At 36.5% G+C, this 15,297-nt stretch overlaps 1 protein-coding gene across 1 annotated transcript; it reads left to right on the top strand.

The window, feature by feature from the left end:
- The first annotated feature begins 14,265 nt into the window (after nt 1-14,265).
- LOC113312510 lies at nt 14,266-15,018 on the top strand. The gene has a single exon (XM_026561261.1). It carries the CDS (start codon nt 14,266-14,268, stop codon nt 15,016-15,018), a length of 753 nt encoding a protein of 250 aa, XP_026417046.1.
- Nucleotides 15,019-15,297: the final 279 nt, after the last annotated feature.

Here is a 15,297-nt window from a genome sequence, read left to right as displayed (position 1 = left end):
CACCCATTTATCTTTCCAAGCAGAAATACTACTTCCATATCCTACAATCCATCTAGTATTTTCCTCCACTTCACTGATTATCCACTTTATTCCTGGCCAAATAGAGGATTTCTTGTAATAAGTAATCCATTCACCATTTTTATTCTTATACTTTGATTGAAATTTTTTTGATCAATCATCAGTTCCATTTTGAATCCTCCAAATTAGCTTCAGTAAAAGAGCTTTATTGATGATCTCTAGCCTTCTCAGTCCAAGACCACCTTCAGTTATTGGAGAACAAGTTTTATTCCATTTCAGGATTATCATTTTTCTATTTGCAGGGTCCCCTGACCATAAAAAATTTCTAATTATTCTTTCACACTCCCTTATTACCCTCTTTGGCCACTTGTATACTGACATTGAATATATAGGAAAGCTACTGAGAACAAATTTGACCAGTATGATCCTTTCTTGAAATGATAAGATCTTACCTTTCCATCCAGCCAATCTATCTTGCATCATATCCACCACACTTCATGGTGTGGTGGATAAGACTTCATGGTGGTCATCGATTGAAGATGAAGAACTACTAAGGGGAGCTTGTGGAACTTCATCAACAAAAGGTATGTGGAGACTTGAACTCATCAATCTCTAAAAAGTCTATTTCTACTCTATCTCATATTTGAGACAAAAGGTCATATAGCTATATAGACTTCAATTATACACATTTGATATTTCGAGTTGAGTTTAACTCGCTTATATATTTCTCGAAATATGTGTTGGTAAGCTTTCGCTTTAACCAAATTCATCTTATATTCTTGACGAAAGTCAAACCAAATTCATCTTATATTCTTGGCGAAAGTCAAAATATGATCATGTGAGAATCGCCTGGTAACATCTTATATGATTTGCGTGAGACAGTCACTTGGTGTAGACTCGGAATGTTTCGTATTGATCATTTGATCACTTGAAAATTGCTTTGAAGCTAATAGTTTGTCTCAGACAGCTATCGTCGTCTTCTAAGAATGTTTCAATGATTGAAATTGGAGTTTAGAACAATTAACCAATGATTGGATATAGCATAGTATGCGTACTTGTATGCTAACTGTTGCAAGTTACTCCAATTCCGGGAATCTAGTGTGCATACATGTATGCGTACTGATTCAACAGTTGAAGTCCGAGAACTATAATGTGTGTACCCATTTTCATACTAACTTCAACTTAGTTCGGTTGTGTACGACAGTATGTGTAACCGTTTGCATACTGGCGAACACAGAGTCAGGTCCGGAACTCTAGGTATGCATACCCGTTTGGATACTTGCGTGGTTAAGTTCTAAAATCGGCTAACTCGTGAACAAATACGTTTATATAATAATGAATGCAATCTTTTGCAAACCGTGGCTATAATGTTCATGAATTGATTCGAGTGAATCAAAACCGATTTTGCTTCAATTGTGTTGTATATTTCTATGAGAATATAAACAATTGAACAACTCTATAACTAGTTTCATTTGATTCATTTGAATTAGTTGTATTAAGATGAATAAGGTTGATATGAAAGTGTTCATATCGCTAACTTCGGTTAACTATTGTTGAGCCAATTAAGTGTACATGTTTAGGTACGGTTACCCATATCTAAATAAAAGTACATTTCATTTGTGTGTAACAAGCTAAGACAATATAACGGTTGAAAGATATTGGCTTGAATCTATCAGGTTTTCATCTAACGATGAATATTGATTGCTTTGTTTCAAAGCTATCAAACCCTGATTTGAAGACTATATAAGGGAGAACTCTAACAATTGGGAAACCTAATCCCCACACCTCTTGTGTGATACTAGTTGCGACTAGAGTCGATTCTCCTTTAACCTAGGTTTCTCCTAAAACCGTTATAGGTTAATGACTTAAAGACTTTATTCGGATCGTGAAGCCAAAGCCAACTATTTTCTCCGTAGTTGTGTGTTCTGATCTTACTTTGTTCTATCATATTGAGTACTATCTTCTCTAAGATTTTCTCGAGATTTAATCTCCGATAAGTAAGATAAAAAGTAGTCACAAACGTCTTTGTCTCATCGTTTGTGATTCCACAATATCCTGTTCCGCTACCATATGGTTAAGATTATTGTGAAGTGATTGATATTACTAGGTTTTTCTTCAGGAATATAAGTCCGGTGTATCAATTGGTTCATGTTCACTGATGAGTGCTAAAAAGTGCATATTTCTATATCTTTTTGTTGGCATTTAACTCATCTTTTGTGCATTAATTTTACATTTTATCCCATATTCTGTATTTTCTTGGTTTTCAAGAATAAATATTTTTATTAACTAATTTTGCATTTTTAGGTAATAAATTTGGATGAATAGCGGAGCAAAAAGAGCAGAAAAGTGGTGGAAGCCAAGAGGAATCACACAAGGAAGCCGCGAAGAATGTTGTGCGCAAGACCAAAAGTCTAGAACTGGGCTTGAAGAGGAAGAATTGTTATTAAAGAAGATATGGGCTTGGCATACCCAAGGCCCAAAACCCTCACCCAAACCCATTTCCAATATCCATACCCGCCTTCATATTCAGCCGTCGGATTGGATCATCTCAGCATCGTACGGTCGCTTCATCATAGTGCATCAAAATCTGAAGATCCTGAAAAACACTATAGCACCTAACTCCATCTTGAGCCGTCAGTTTCGTTGTACTTCCGCATCCAACGGTCGCTCCTCGCTTCCTTCCATCTCGTCGTTAGATCGATCCATCATCTCCACATCCCACGGCTCATCCTCGCTGTTCATCCAATTTGCTACAACCGCCCAACACCCGAGCACCTAACACCTATACCCGTCAGCCAAACAGACCTTACCCAATTTTCCATCGACCACCTTCTTCTCCATCTTCTCCCCCATCCCTCTGCAACAGATTCACCAACTCCATCGCCACCACACCCTCGTCTCTGCCAGCCACCAAATTCCACCGAAACATCACAACCACTCCAACCACTAAAACCCATCATCACCCTATTTCTCTAGCCATCTATTTCATCGATTTCTCACCTCACCTCTCCCTGAAACCCTAGGTGAGAAATTGATGAAATAGGTGAGTCTATAGACGTAATTGGAAGGCATGGAGAGGAGCAGGAAGAGCAGAAGAAGAGTGGGTCGAAGAGATGGAGCAATTGTCCCATCTAATTAGGTGAGAAATCAGAAACCCTAACTGCCCTGTTTTGAATTTGGGGGAAAATTGTAAACCCTAATTATGTAAATTGGGTATAAATAGGACTTGTGGGTGTTGTTGTAGAGCTATGCCTGGATTAGCCAGAGCATCAGTAGAATAGTTTAGTTTTGTTATTTCCATGAACTGTTAGCTTTGAGGGTTATCAATCTTTTCAATTCCATGATTCTCAATTCAAATGCATTGTTAATTTTAGCTGTTCAGAACTCCAACATGTATTGAATTTGATTGTGTGATTGTTACAATTTACATCAAGCTCATGTTCATGTTTATGTTATGTTTTGTTCTTATGATTTGTTCTTAGGATAGTCTCATTTGCCCTAGCCCTGCTGTGTAATACTTTAACAAAAGCCTTAGAATGTTAAACAAGTTTAGGAACACTTGAACTTAGTTTAAGCTGCAACTTCATGCTGAATTCACATGCCTTTGACTAGTTGTACCTTAAAAATACAACTAGTACTTTGGAAAGAACTATAGTTGTGTTTAACATTTCAATAAGAGAATGCATAGCATGAACTAGGGTGAAATCAAACCCCTTATTTCACTGATCTTCTTAATCCACAACTTCTTTCATCTTCATTTAGTTTGTTGTTTCATGTCCTGTTAGTGTCTTGTTTAATTCTGTTAGTTCAATTCACTGTTAGTTTTCATATCCTTGTTTAGTTAGTTCACAGCTTAGAAAACAGTTTAGGAAACTTCAACTTACACACCCTAGTCCCTGTGGATTCGACCCGTATTTGCACAAGCTACAACCGACACCGTGCACTTGCGGTTATAACAAGTAGGCTTCCTCTTACTCTTATTTCTTACATCCTTAAAAGCCTACCAAGTTTTTGGCGCCGTTGCCGGGGACTTGGCATTGTGTGGTTGCTGTTTTTCCTTGCTTTCTTTCACTTGCATATCTTGCATTTAGTATAATCATTTAGCTCATCATAACTTGCATTTTCATCTTTGCATAATTTTTCATCTTTGCATCATTTTCCCTTGCTGTTCTTGCTGTTCTTAACAGCTTCTGTTGTTTTTCTTTCCTTGCTCATTTGCTTGCTGTTGCTCTTAGCTTGCAGCTGCACTTGCATCATTTGCTGTTTACATTGCATTCTTGCTGTTTGCATCTTCATCTAGTTGTTTGCTTGTTGTTCTTGCACAGCATCAGAGCATCTTCTTGCCTGTTGCTTTAGTGCACTGCTGTGAACTGCTTAGCCCATTTGCACCTTTGTTGCTGAATCTGCCCCTGGTGCTGCTGCTGCTTGCACTGCCTCTAAAGTTGCTGGTGAACTGGTGGAACTGAGGCTGTTACTTTCCCCTGTTGCTGACTTCTGCACCTGTTGCTGTGCTGCTAAGGCTGAAACTTGCTAAACCAAAGCTGCAGCTAGAACCCAAGCCAAACTGGTCTGTAATACAAGCCAAAGAAAATTGAACCAAGCCCAACTGGGCCTTGAGTGTTGAAGCCAAAGCTTAGGATGATCCAAAGCCCAACTGGGCTTTTGCAACCAAACTGAACAGCTGGGCTGTGCTTCACAGGTAAGCCTAAACCCATTAAGAGAACCCAAACTGTGGGCTTCCATTTTTCTTGTGGGCTTGTAATATTAAACCCAACATTTGGGCTTATATTTTCTGTTGGGTTTGTAATTAATTTCTTGTGGGCTTGTTTGTTTAATTTCTTGTGGGCTTGTGGTTTTAGATTGATTTGGGCCTTTTGTTTTAACTAAAGAAAACTGAACTTTTGAAAGCCCAGTTGGGCCTCATATATTAGTTAGTAGCTATCCAAAGCCCAACTAAATTTCTGGGACTGTGGGCTTAACATCCATTTGAAAACTAAACATTTACACTGTGGGCTTGACCCAAAAACAGAAAACGTTTTCAAAGCCCAGTTGGGCCTCGACCTTTGGCTATTTAAGAGCCCAAATTTCAAATTGTTACTTGGGCTTGTTTCTGAACTGTGGGCCTGAACCAAAGTTCAAGTGGGCCAAAATTTCAAAATTCCAAAAACCAACAGTGAGCTTTACTCACCAGCAGTGGGCCTGTTTTTCAAAAACGTAGCTGGGCTTCGCAAAACCCAACAGTGGGCTTGGTCTCCTTATCCCATTAAAAACCAAATGTTTTTCTCCCATAAAAACCAAAGTTTTCCAAATGTTTCCCTAAAAACCAAAAATTTTCTTTTTCCCATCAAAACCAAATGTCTCCCGACAAAACCAAATTTTTCCCAAAAAGTCCAATCCCATTAAAAACCAAATTTTCTTGTAGATAGTTTCTTAGTTAAATCTTTTGTTTCTTTTGTACATATTTTGCTAATCCAATGTGACTCTTAACTGAAATATGTTGGATTTTTGCCTTGGATAACGGAGTTCTAATCTTGCTTTCGCCGACATCCGGGTATTCTCTTTCCTTTTTCCTGCTCAGCATAGTCCTATTCATATGTTGTATTATAATTCTTTACATCTTTTGAAACATTGAGGACAATGTTTAGTTTAGGTTTGGGGGTATAGAGTAGATACCACGATAATATGCCATAATTGAAAACAAGAACTCCTTCTTTTTGAATTCTTTTTGAAAAAATTGAAAAATTGAAAAAAAATAAAAAAATAAAAAATCATAAAAAATCATAAAAATGGAGCTCATTTACCTTGAAATGTTGACTCTTGTGCATGTATGTAAACATAAGGATTCTTAGTCTAGATATTTAGGCACCCTGATTCTAGCACAATTCACATAGTGATAAGAAACTTGCACGCGCACGATCTACCAATACATGTATAGCCTCGATCTTCAAGGTGTTTGATAGGAAGTTAGATTGCCAATCACTTTAGAATACTGAATGAGACTTGACTAGCTTGTTCTTTGGTTGGATGGGATAGAAGTTGGAGGATACGTTAAGAAAAGCAACCATAGAATTTGACCGGATGCATTCGATAAGGGCCACCTCTTGCTAAGAGTCATGTAATTATGTTTTCCTTTTTTGTTCATGTATCAAAAGTGCCACTATGTTGTAAAGATCAAAGTTATTTCTTCAAAAAAAAAAAAAAAAAAATCAAGTATTTATTTATTCCATGTTTTGTCATGTTAAAGACAATATTCTCTCTTGTTCCAAAAATAAAAGAGAGTAATCAATGTAAATAAGAGTCATGTAAAGAGTTATCTTTTTGTTGTAAATAGTCTTGTAATAAGCAAGGAGGGTGCAGCCATCGATGTATAACGCGGGTAAACTGAAATATCACCAACTCATTGGGTGAACATTCACAATTCTCGTAAAGCTGGACAGCTAGCTTGGCTTAGAATTCGGTTCTTAGCCTAAAAACTATCTCTTGGTGATTAGTAGTCATAACATCCGATCTTTCTTTACACATGTGTAGATACACTTTACACTCTTATCACATGTCTTTATTTGTTATCAGTGCTAGGATTGTACCTTAGATAACTAGATTGACATCTCCATTTTGCTGTGAGCTTAAACTGACTTGCACATGTCACATTTGATGGAATATGAGCTTATACTTTGTCCTAGAACTTTGTAGGTACGTTCTAAGCAAACCTTCACGAGACTTCACTCGTCCACTAGGGACACTTAGTGGTTTAAAAGGCTTAGTGCATATGCTAAATGCATTCGAGAGACCAGCGACAGTGGTATAGGTAGGATTTCCTTAGTTTTGTTTTACTTGAGGACAAGTAAAATTCAGGTTTGGGGGTATTTGATGAGTGCTAAAAAGTGCATATTTCTATATCTTTTTGTTGGCATTTAACTCATCTTTGTGCATTAATTCTACATTTTATCCCATATTCTGTATTTTCTTGGTTTTCAAGAATAAATATTTTTATTAACAATTTTGCATTTTTAGGTAATAAATAAAGTTTGGATGAATAGCGGAGCAAAAAGAGCAGAAAAGTGGTGGAAGCCAAGAGGAATCACACAAGGAAGCCGCGAAGAATGTTGTGCGCAAGACCAAAAGGCTAGAACTGGGCTTGAAGAGGAAGAATTGTTCTTAAAGAAGATATGGGCTTGGCATACCCAAGGCCCAAAACCCTCACCCAAACCCATTTCCAATATCCATACCCGCCTTCATATTCAGCCGTCGGATTGGATCATCTCAGCATCGTACGGTCGCTTCATCATAGTGCATCAAAATCTGAAGATCCTGAAAAACACTATAGCACCTAACTCCATCTTGAGCCGTCAGTTTCGTTGTACTTCCGCATCCAACGGTCGCTCCTCGCTTCCTTCCATCTCGTCGTTTAATCGATCCATCATCTCCACATCCCACGGCTCATCCTCGCTGTTCATCCAATTTGCTACAACCGCCCAACACCCGAGCACCTAACACCTATACCCGTCAGCCAAACAGACCTTACCCAATTTTCCATCGACCACCTTCTTCTCCATCTTCTCCCCCATCCCTCTGCAACAGATCCACCAACTCCATCGCCACCACACCCTCGTCTCTGCCAGCCACCAAATTCCACCGAAACATCACAACCACTCCAACCACTAAAACCCATCATCACCCTATTTCTCTAGCCATCTATTTCATCGATTTCTCACCTCACCTCTCCCTGAAACCCTAGGTGAGAAATTGATGAAATAGGTGAGTCTATAGACGTAATTGGAAGGCATGGAGAGGAGCAGGAAGAGCAGAAGAAGAGTGGGTCGAAGAGATGGAGCAATTGTCCCATCTAATTAGGTGAGAAATCAGAAACCCTAACTGCCCTGTTTTGAATTTGGGGGAAAATTGTAAACCCTAATTATGTAAATTGGGTATAAATAGGACTTGTGGGTGTTGTTGTAGAGCTATGCTTGGATTAGCCAGAGCATCAGTAGAATAGTTTAGTTTTGTTATTTCCATGAACTGTTAGCTTTGAGGGTTATCAATCTTTTCAATTCCATGATTCTCAATTCAAATGCATTGTTAATTTTAGCTGTTCAGAACTCCAACATGTATTGAATTTGATTGTGTGATTGTTACAATTTACATCAAGCTCAAGTTCATGTTTATGTTATGTTTTGTTCTTATGATTTGTTCTTAGGATAGTCTCATTTGCCCTAGCCCTGCTGTATAATACTTTGACAAAAGCCTTAGAATGTTAAACAAGTTTAGGAACACTTGAACTTAGTTTAAGCTGCAACTTCATGCTGAATTCACATGCCTTTGACTAGTTGTACCTTAAAAAGACAACTAGTACTTTGGAAAGAACTATAGTTGTGTTTAACATTTCAATAAGAGAATGCATAGCATGAACTAGGGTGAAATCAAACCCCTTATTTCACTGATCTTCTTAATCCACAACTTCTTTCATCTTCATTTAGTTTGCTGTTTCATGTCCTGTTAGTGTCTTGTTTAATTCTGTTAGTTCAATTCACTGTTAGTTTTCATATCCTTGTTTAGTTAGTTCACAGCTTAGAAAACAGTTTAGGAAACTTCAACTTACACAACCTAGTCCCTGTGGATTCGACCCGTATTTGCACAAGCTACAACCGACACCGTGCACTTGCGGTTATAACAAGTAGGCTTCCTCTTACTCTTATTTCTTACATCCTTAAAAGCCTACCATTCACCTTGATTTATCAAAAGACATACAAAACTTGTAGGTATTTATGTGGGAAACAGATTTATCTATTCAATCGACTTTTTGTGTGAGACAGATTTGTTTATCAAGTCTTGAACTTTGGGTCATAGAAACTCTTAGTTGTGGGTGAGATCAGCTAAGGGAATCAAGTGCGCGGAATCCGACGTAGTTCTAGAGGCGTAAGGAACGCGACTGTACCTTGATCAGTGTAAGATTGGTTAGGGATCAACTACATTCCAGTCTGAAGTTAACTTGCAGTAGGCTAGTGTCTTTAGCGGCTTAATACAGTGTCGTGTTCAAATCTGGACTAGGTTCCGGGGTTTTTCTGCGTTTGCGGTTTCCTCGTAATCAATATTGCAAGATATAAATTGCAAGATAAAACACATAATGGGATAGTAATGATAATTTATGAGGAATGCATGCACAACTTCCCTTTTTACAATTCAGTGACTATCATGTTATTTTAAACTCTGAGTTCATGCATTCAAATATGAATACACCATTTGAATGATACGTCAATTCTTATAGCCAAGAGATTTGTTTTCATGTTATTTCATAATCTCATAGAGAATTTAAAAATTTGTTGAGCTTCATAATTCAGCAGCATACTCTTTTATTTATTTTTTTGTTGAATCGCATAATTTTATTAATAAGAAAGACCAAAGTATTTTACAAAAATGAAAAAAGATCAACACAAAATCAAAGACACAAAAGAGAACTACAAACTAATCAACAACTCGGTACATCACCAACCAGGACCAACAAAACTATTTTTCTTTTTTCACATACACTTCTGGCATTTCAATATCCTTTAAGAGATAAGGTATTCTAATATGTATTACTCTTTCACCAGCATTCTGTTCAACACCTCTCTTGGCCAGAAAATCAGCTGCGAAATTAATCTCCCCAAAACAATGACAAAAAATAACCTCAGCTAACTTCTGACTTACAATTATCCATCTTGTCTTGATACACCAAGACACCATTCATCTATTGAAATCGGATATTACTGTTTTGGAATCACACTGAATTATTTTTTTCTGAACCCTAAAACAACTGCGCATTCCATAGCACACAATACAAAAAAAACTTCAGCAGTATAGTTAGTGGCAATGCCTATGCCACCAGACATTGTACATTTGTACCAACCACCTGATATAGATGATCTTTTATTGCAATGCCAAATCTAGGATTTTCAGGGTTACAAAATGATGCTCCACAAAAAAAAGGATGTAACCATAATATGGTGGATTCCAAAATCATTCCTTGATCATAACACTATGACCCCATTTTGTGCCTTTTAATATAGTTGTATCAAAATGGGGTCAGAAAACTGTCAAGTATTCCTTTATATGTTTCCTTTCTGAAAAAGGATATAATCTGATGGTCATAGTTCTGGCCCCATTTTGTGCCTTTTAATCTATGAACCCTTTCATACACTGTTTGACCGATTCTAGCTTTAAACTTATGAGAATTAGGTGCAACATCTTCAAACAGTCTTCTATTTTGCTAGAACCATGATTGCACATAATGCACTCATCCAAATTTCCTTGATCATAACACTATGATGTTGAGCTGCTTTGAAAACATCTTCACAATTTTGGCTTGTTAAAGCCAAAAATGGAGCATATCCAATTTTATATCTCCCCACTAAACTTGCAAAGCCAAATAGTATGCTCCATGTAGTCTTGATCTTCAACACAAATACACATCCAGAAACAATAACAAATACATTTTTTTTCACTGGTTTTTTGGTGAACCATTAGCCCAAACTGCAAAAATTAAAATCCAAATTATGTCTCCAGTTCCTTATTCTCTTTAGTTTCTAAACCATGTTCCAACCATTAGAATTAACACCCATCAGACCATATTTTAGCCGAAGCCACTTGTTTTTATATTCAGTGACCAGAACATAAGAGAACAAACTTGATCGTTATAAACAAAGGTACTAGCTAGGTTATATTTGGAATGATTGATAGAAAGTGGTTTCCCTGATAAGATCACGCATGCCTTCAGCTGACTTAAATGGATGTTATACGTTTCCGCCTCAAGCAGCAGACGCCTGGTGCCTATATAGTCCTAACTCAAATGCAACAACTGACTTGAGTAATTATTAGGTTTATATGGATGCCCCCAATAATTTTCGTTTTCGACGTACTGGACACTTACATGCTTGCTAGGCTTTTAGTCCATCAACATATGATCTTTCCAAGTAATGCCTTGAGACTCAATTTATCTTTTTCATGTCACATTGAGGATACAAAATACTTAGTTTTGGTATTTACTCATTCGTAGCCAAAGGCCTGAGTACGATAGGTTCGGTTTAGGAGTCCCAACCATAACTAGAGATCTGCTTGTAATAGGCTCCGAAGATAATAATACCACATGAGCATATTTGTAACCGACGATGTCAATCAGCCATGTAATATTATACCATTTGAAAGGTTTTTCTTCAAAATACTATAAATATAACGCTTAACCTTCCATATAGACTTATTTGGCATATGTCACTGCATTTGTTTTTTACAAATGTGACGCTTAACCTTCAGAATACTAATACTTGGAAAGTTGACATGGTCATTGCATTTTTTGCAACCCATAATGCTCAGCAAATTCTTAGTTTGATAATCTTATATGTTGGTCAGGATAGACTTATTTGGCCATAGAGTAAAAATTGCATGCTTTCTATTAAATCGTCTCACAAGGTCATTTCTGGACAGACTGCTTTCATGCAGAATTCTAATGCTAATATTACTATCTATAAAGCTTTGTGGGAGTTAAAAATTCCCCCTAAAGTGTAAATTTTCGTTTGGAAGTGTCATAAAAATATTCTGCTATCTAAGTTGCTTCTCAGTGGATACAATAAGCATGATTCTACTTATTCAATGTGTAATTTAGGGGTTGATGAATCAGATGAACATATTATCATGCATTGCGCTTTTTCTAAATTTGTTTGGTCTGTGACACCCTATAATAATCTTATTGCACAAGATTGTAGCAGGAACCTTAGCATAAGGGATTGGATTACCCATTGGTTATTTGCCTCTCATCTTAAGGACAAATCCGTAACTGTTTTCACAATTGCTTGGTTATATGGAAAGAAAGATGCTTTCATATCTTTCAGAATAAAGTTTCTAAATCATCAGAGTACGGCGAGAGTGGCACTCAAGCTGGTTGAAGACTATGTTGCATTTCTTAATCCAACAATTCCATCAGTTAATACCGTGATTAATACTAAAAGTCGCAATAATATTTTAAGGGATCTACCTTCTGATTGTGTCTTAATCCATTGTGATGCTTCCTTACAGAAGGTGGTCAGGCGGAACCGAACTGAGTTGAGCTTTGAGGATCGGGAGATTAACTCGGCGTTTTTTTTTTTCCAGATCCCGTTTTCAGTGCTTGAAGCAGTTAATTCAGATGAAAATTCTGCTTTGATTGTTTAAATTACAACGATTCATGAGCATTAATTGAAGTGTTTATCATGGATTGTCCGAAAATACTTCGATTAATCATAATATTTCTGAAATGGTTAATGGAGAAAACTTTAAGAAAATTCCTTCGATTCAGTTACCTGATGATTTGTTTGAAAAAAGCTTAGATCATTGGAAGTTTTCTCTTATTGGAAGGCTTGATTTACAGAAGATCAAATTTGTTGATGCTTCAGTTATTTTAAGAAGTCAATGGAAGTTAGTGGGAGATTGTCGACTTATTCCTCTTGGAAGGGGTTTATTTGCAATTAAGCTTGACAATGATCAGGATAAACAACATATCAAATCTCAGAGATGGGAAGTGTTGAATCAAATTCTACGGGTCAGAAACTGGGTTTACAACTTCAGACTAGCAAGTCAAAGAACTTCAAAGGCAATGGTATGGGTTAGATTTCCTGGTTTAGGATTGGAATTCTGGAATAAAAATATTTTGTTTACAATATGTAAGGAAATTAGAACTCCACTCAAGATTGATAATGCTACATCTAGGTGTGATGTTGGATATTATGCAAATGTTTTGGTTGAGGTAGATTTTTCTCAGCATATTCCAAGTAAAGTATGGATTGGAACCAAATATGGAGGCTTCTTTCAGGATGTAATGATTCCAGATTGTCCAAAAAAAATTTCTTCATGTAAAATTGTGGGACATATGAATTCTGAATGCAGATTTAAGAAAAACACAGACCAAGATAAACCTGTGGAAAGTGTTCACAAACATGATCAAAGAAAGGAACAACATGTACCTTTTGATATTTGTGAACCTGTCATACAGGAAGATTCAATAGTAGATTCAATTAAGGATGTTGTTCAAGCTAGTTCTTCAAATGTGGAAAGTTTCTTACAAGGAAGTAAATTCAGTGCTCTAGAGAATGTTCCTCAAGAAGAGGTACTTGAGGAAGTAGTTAAGGAAACTCCTAAAATTTTGAAAGTTGTTGAAGAGAATACTGTGAATAACAGTAATGTCAAATTTATTAATGGGACAAATGGTAAAGTAGAGGAGATACCAATTAAAGTTACTTCTTGGGATAAAGTAGTTGAGAAGGAAATGGTTATATCTACTTCAACTAGTACTTCTATTTCAGCTAAAGCTCATAAAAGTCCAAATGCTCCTTCAAAGGTAAATAATCAGACTCCACAAAACAATAAATACAATTTTAGAAAACATCCTGGTAAAGGGGAACTAAGGATCCCCATCTTAAACAATGAAGATCATTTTTTGGAATATCAGGGGCCTAGAAGAGTAAGGGCCCAGGATAAACTTTGGTCTTTAATCAATCAATTTAGTCATTCTTTAGTTTGGGTTGCTGAGCCTAAAGTTGTTTGCAGTTTTTCTTTCTGTAGCAAATTGAATCTTCCTGGTATGGAAAAAATGGTCATTCATAATTCTAGTCCTGGTATGAAAGGAAATATTTGGTTATTCTGGAACAAAAGTTTACAACAACCTCAAGTTATTTCAGTTTCTAGTCAGATGTTAACTGTAAGTGTTGGAGATGTGTTGGTGTTTGGAGTTCATGCACATGTTAAAGCTATTCAGAGAAGGTTTATGTGGTCAGAAATGAAAATTATAAGTGATCTTAATAAACCATGGATTATTTTAGGTGATTTCAATGCATTGCTTACTCATGATGATAAGGTGGGTGGTAGAGTTCCCAACAGAAATTCAATGGTAGAATTTAGTGCTTGTCTAAATCAGTGTGAGTTATTGCAAGCTCCTAAAACTGGTTTGACAATACTCATGGTCTAATTGTACAACATGGAAGTAAGAGAATTTTATGCAATTTAGATAGGGTTGTGTTTAATCAAAAATGGTTGCAACTATATAGTGATTGGGGGTATAAGGTTGGCATGAGAATAGTCTCATATCATGCTCCTTTGTTAGGAGGATGTGCTAATATTCCAAAGCCAAAAAACACTCCAAGGAAGTTCCAAAAAATGTGGCTAAGTCATCCAGATTTTATGCAAGTTGTTTCTAATTGTTGATCACAAAATGTGGTGGGGGATCCTGCTTTTCAGTTTCTATACAAGATGAAGGAGTTAAAAAAAGTTCTCAATACATGGAACTTGGAAGTCTTTGGTGATTTTCAAGTAAAGATAAAGGAAGCTGAAGATAAAGTTAATCTGGCAACTCAAATTTCAGGTGCTAATCCATTTGATGAGGAAGCTCTTAATAATTTAGTTCATGCTCAAAATGAACATGCCAGTAGAGAAACTCAAGCAAGTACTCTGATGATGCAAAAAGCTAGAGTCAAGTGGATAAAGGAAGGTTCAACTAATACAAATTTCTTTCATACCAAAATGAAAATTAGAAATGCTAGAAATATGATTAGTGAGCTTGAAGACAATGAAGGTAATGTAATTGTAGATCAAGATAAAATAGCTGAAGTTTTGGTTAATCACTTTCAAAAGAAGTTTGAGTTTCAGCCTGTGAATGAAGCAGAAAAATTGTTGGATGTTATACAAAAAATCATTAATGAAGATGATCAGCAAAATTTAGATGCAATCCCAGAAGAAGAAGAGATTAAAGTTGTTATTTTTGAAATGGATCCAGAAAGTGCTCTTGGTCCAGATGGATTTTCTGGTATTTTCTTTAGAAGCTGTTGGGATATTATCAAAAATGACTTGGTAGCAGATATCAAATTCTATTGGAGGAGAAGATTTATACCAAAGGGGATGAATTCAAGTTTCTTATTCTTGCTGCCTAAGACTCAAGGAGCAAAAACTGCTAATCAATTTAGGCCAATAGGTTTAAGTAATGTGGTTTTTGAAATTTTTTACTAAGATAATCTCCAAAAGAATGAGTGGGCTAATGGAGAAGTTAATATCACCTCAGCAAGCAGCCTATATCAAGGGGAGAAGCATACATGAACAAGTTTTGCTTGCTTCAGAGTTGGTCAATGAAATGAAATTCAAAAGAAGGGGAGAAAATGTAGGAATTAAGCTTATATCTCTCAGGTCTATGACTCAGTAAGTTGGGATTTTCTTATTAAAGTTCTTCTGAAATATGGATTTTCTGCATCTTGGTGTGAGTGGTTAATCATTTTATTCAAATCAGCAAGG

This window comes from Papaver somniferum, chromosome 9, assembly GCF_003573695.1.
Source record: "Papaver somniferum cultivar HN1 chromosome 9, ASM357369v1, whole genome shotgun sequence".
Classification (NCBI taxonomy): Eukaryota; Viridiplantae; Streptophyta; class Magnoliopsida; order Ranunculales; family Papaveraceae; genus Papaver; species Papaver somniferum.
The sequence above is the reverse complement of the archived record's forward strand: the minus strand, read 5'-3'. Positions and strand labels throughout refer to the sequence as shown.

Coding starts and splice junctions, on each gene's coding strand:
- LOC113312510 (XM_026561261.1), top strand. CDS start 14,266: ATGAAGGAGTTAAAAAAAGTTCTCAATACATGGAACTTGGAAGTCTTT.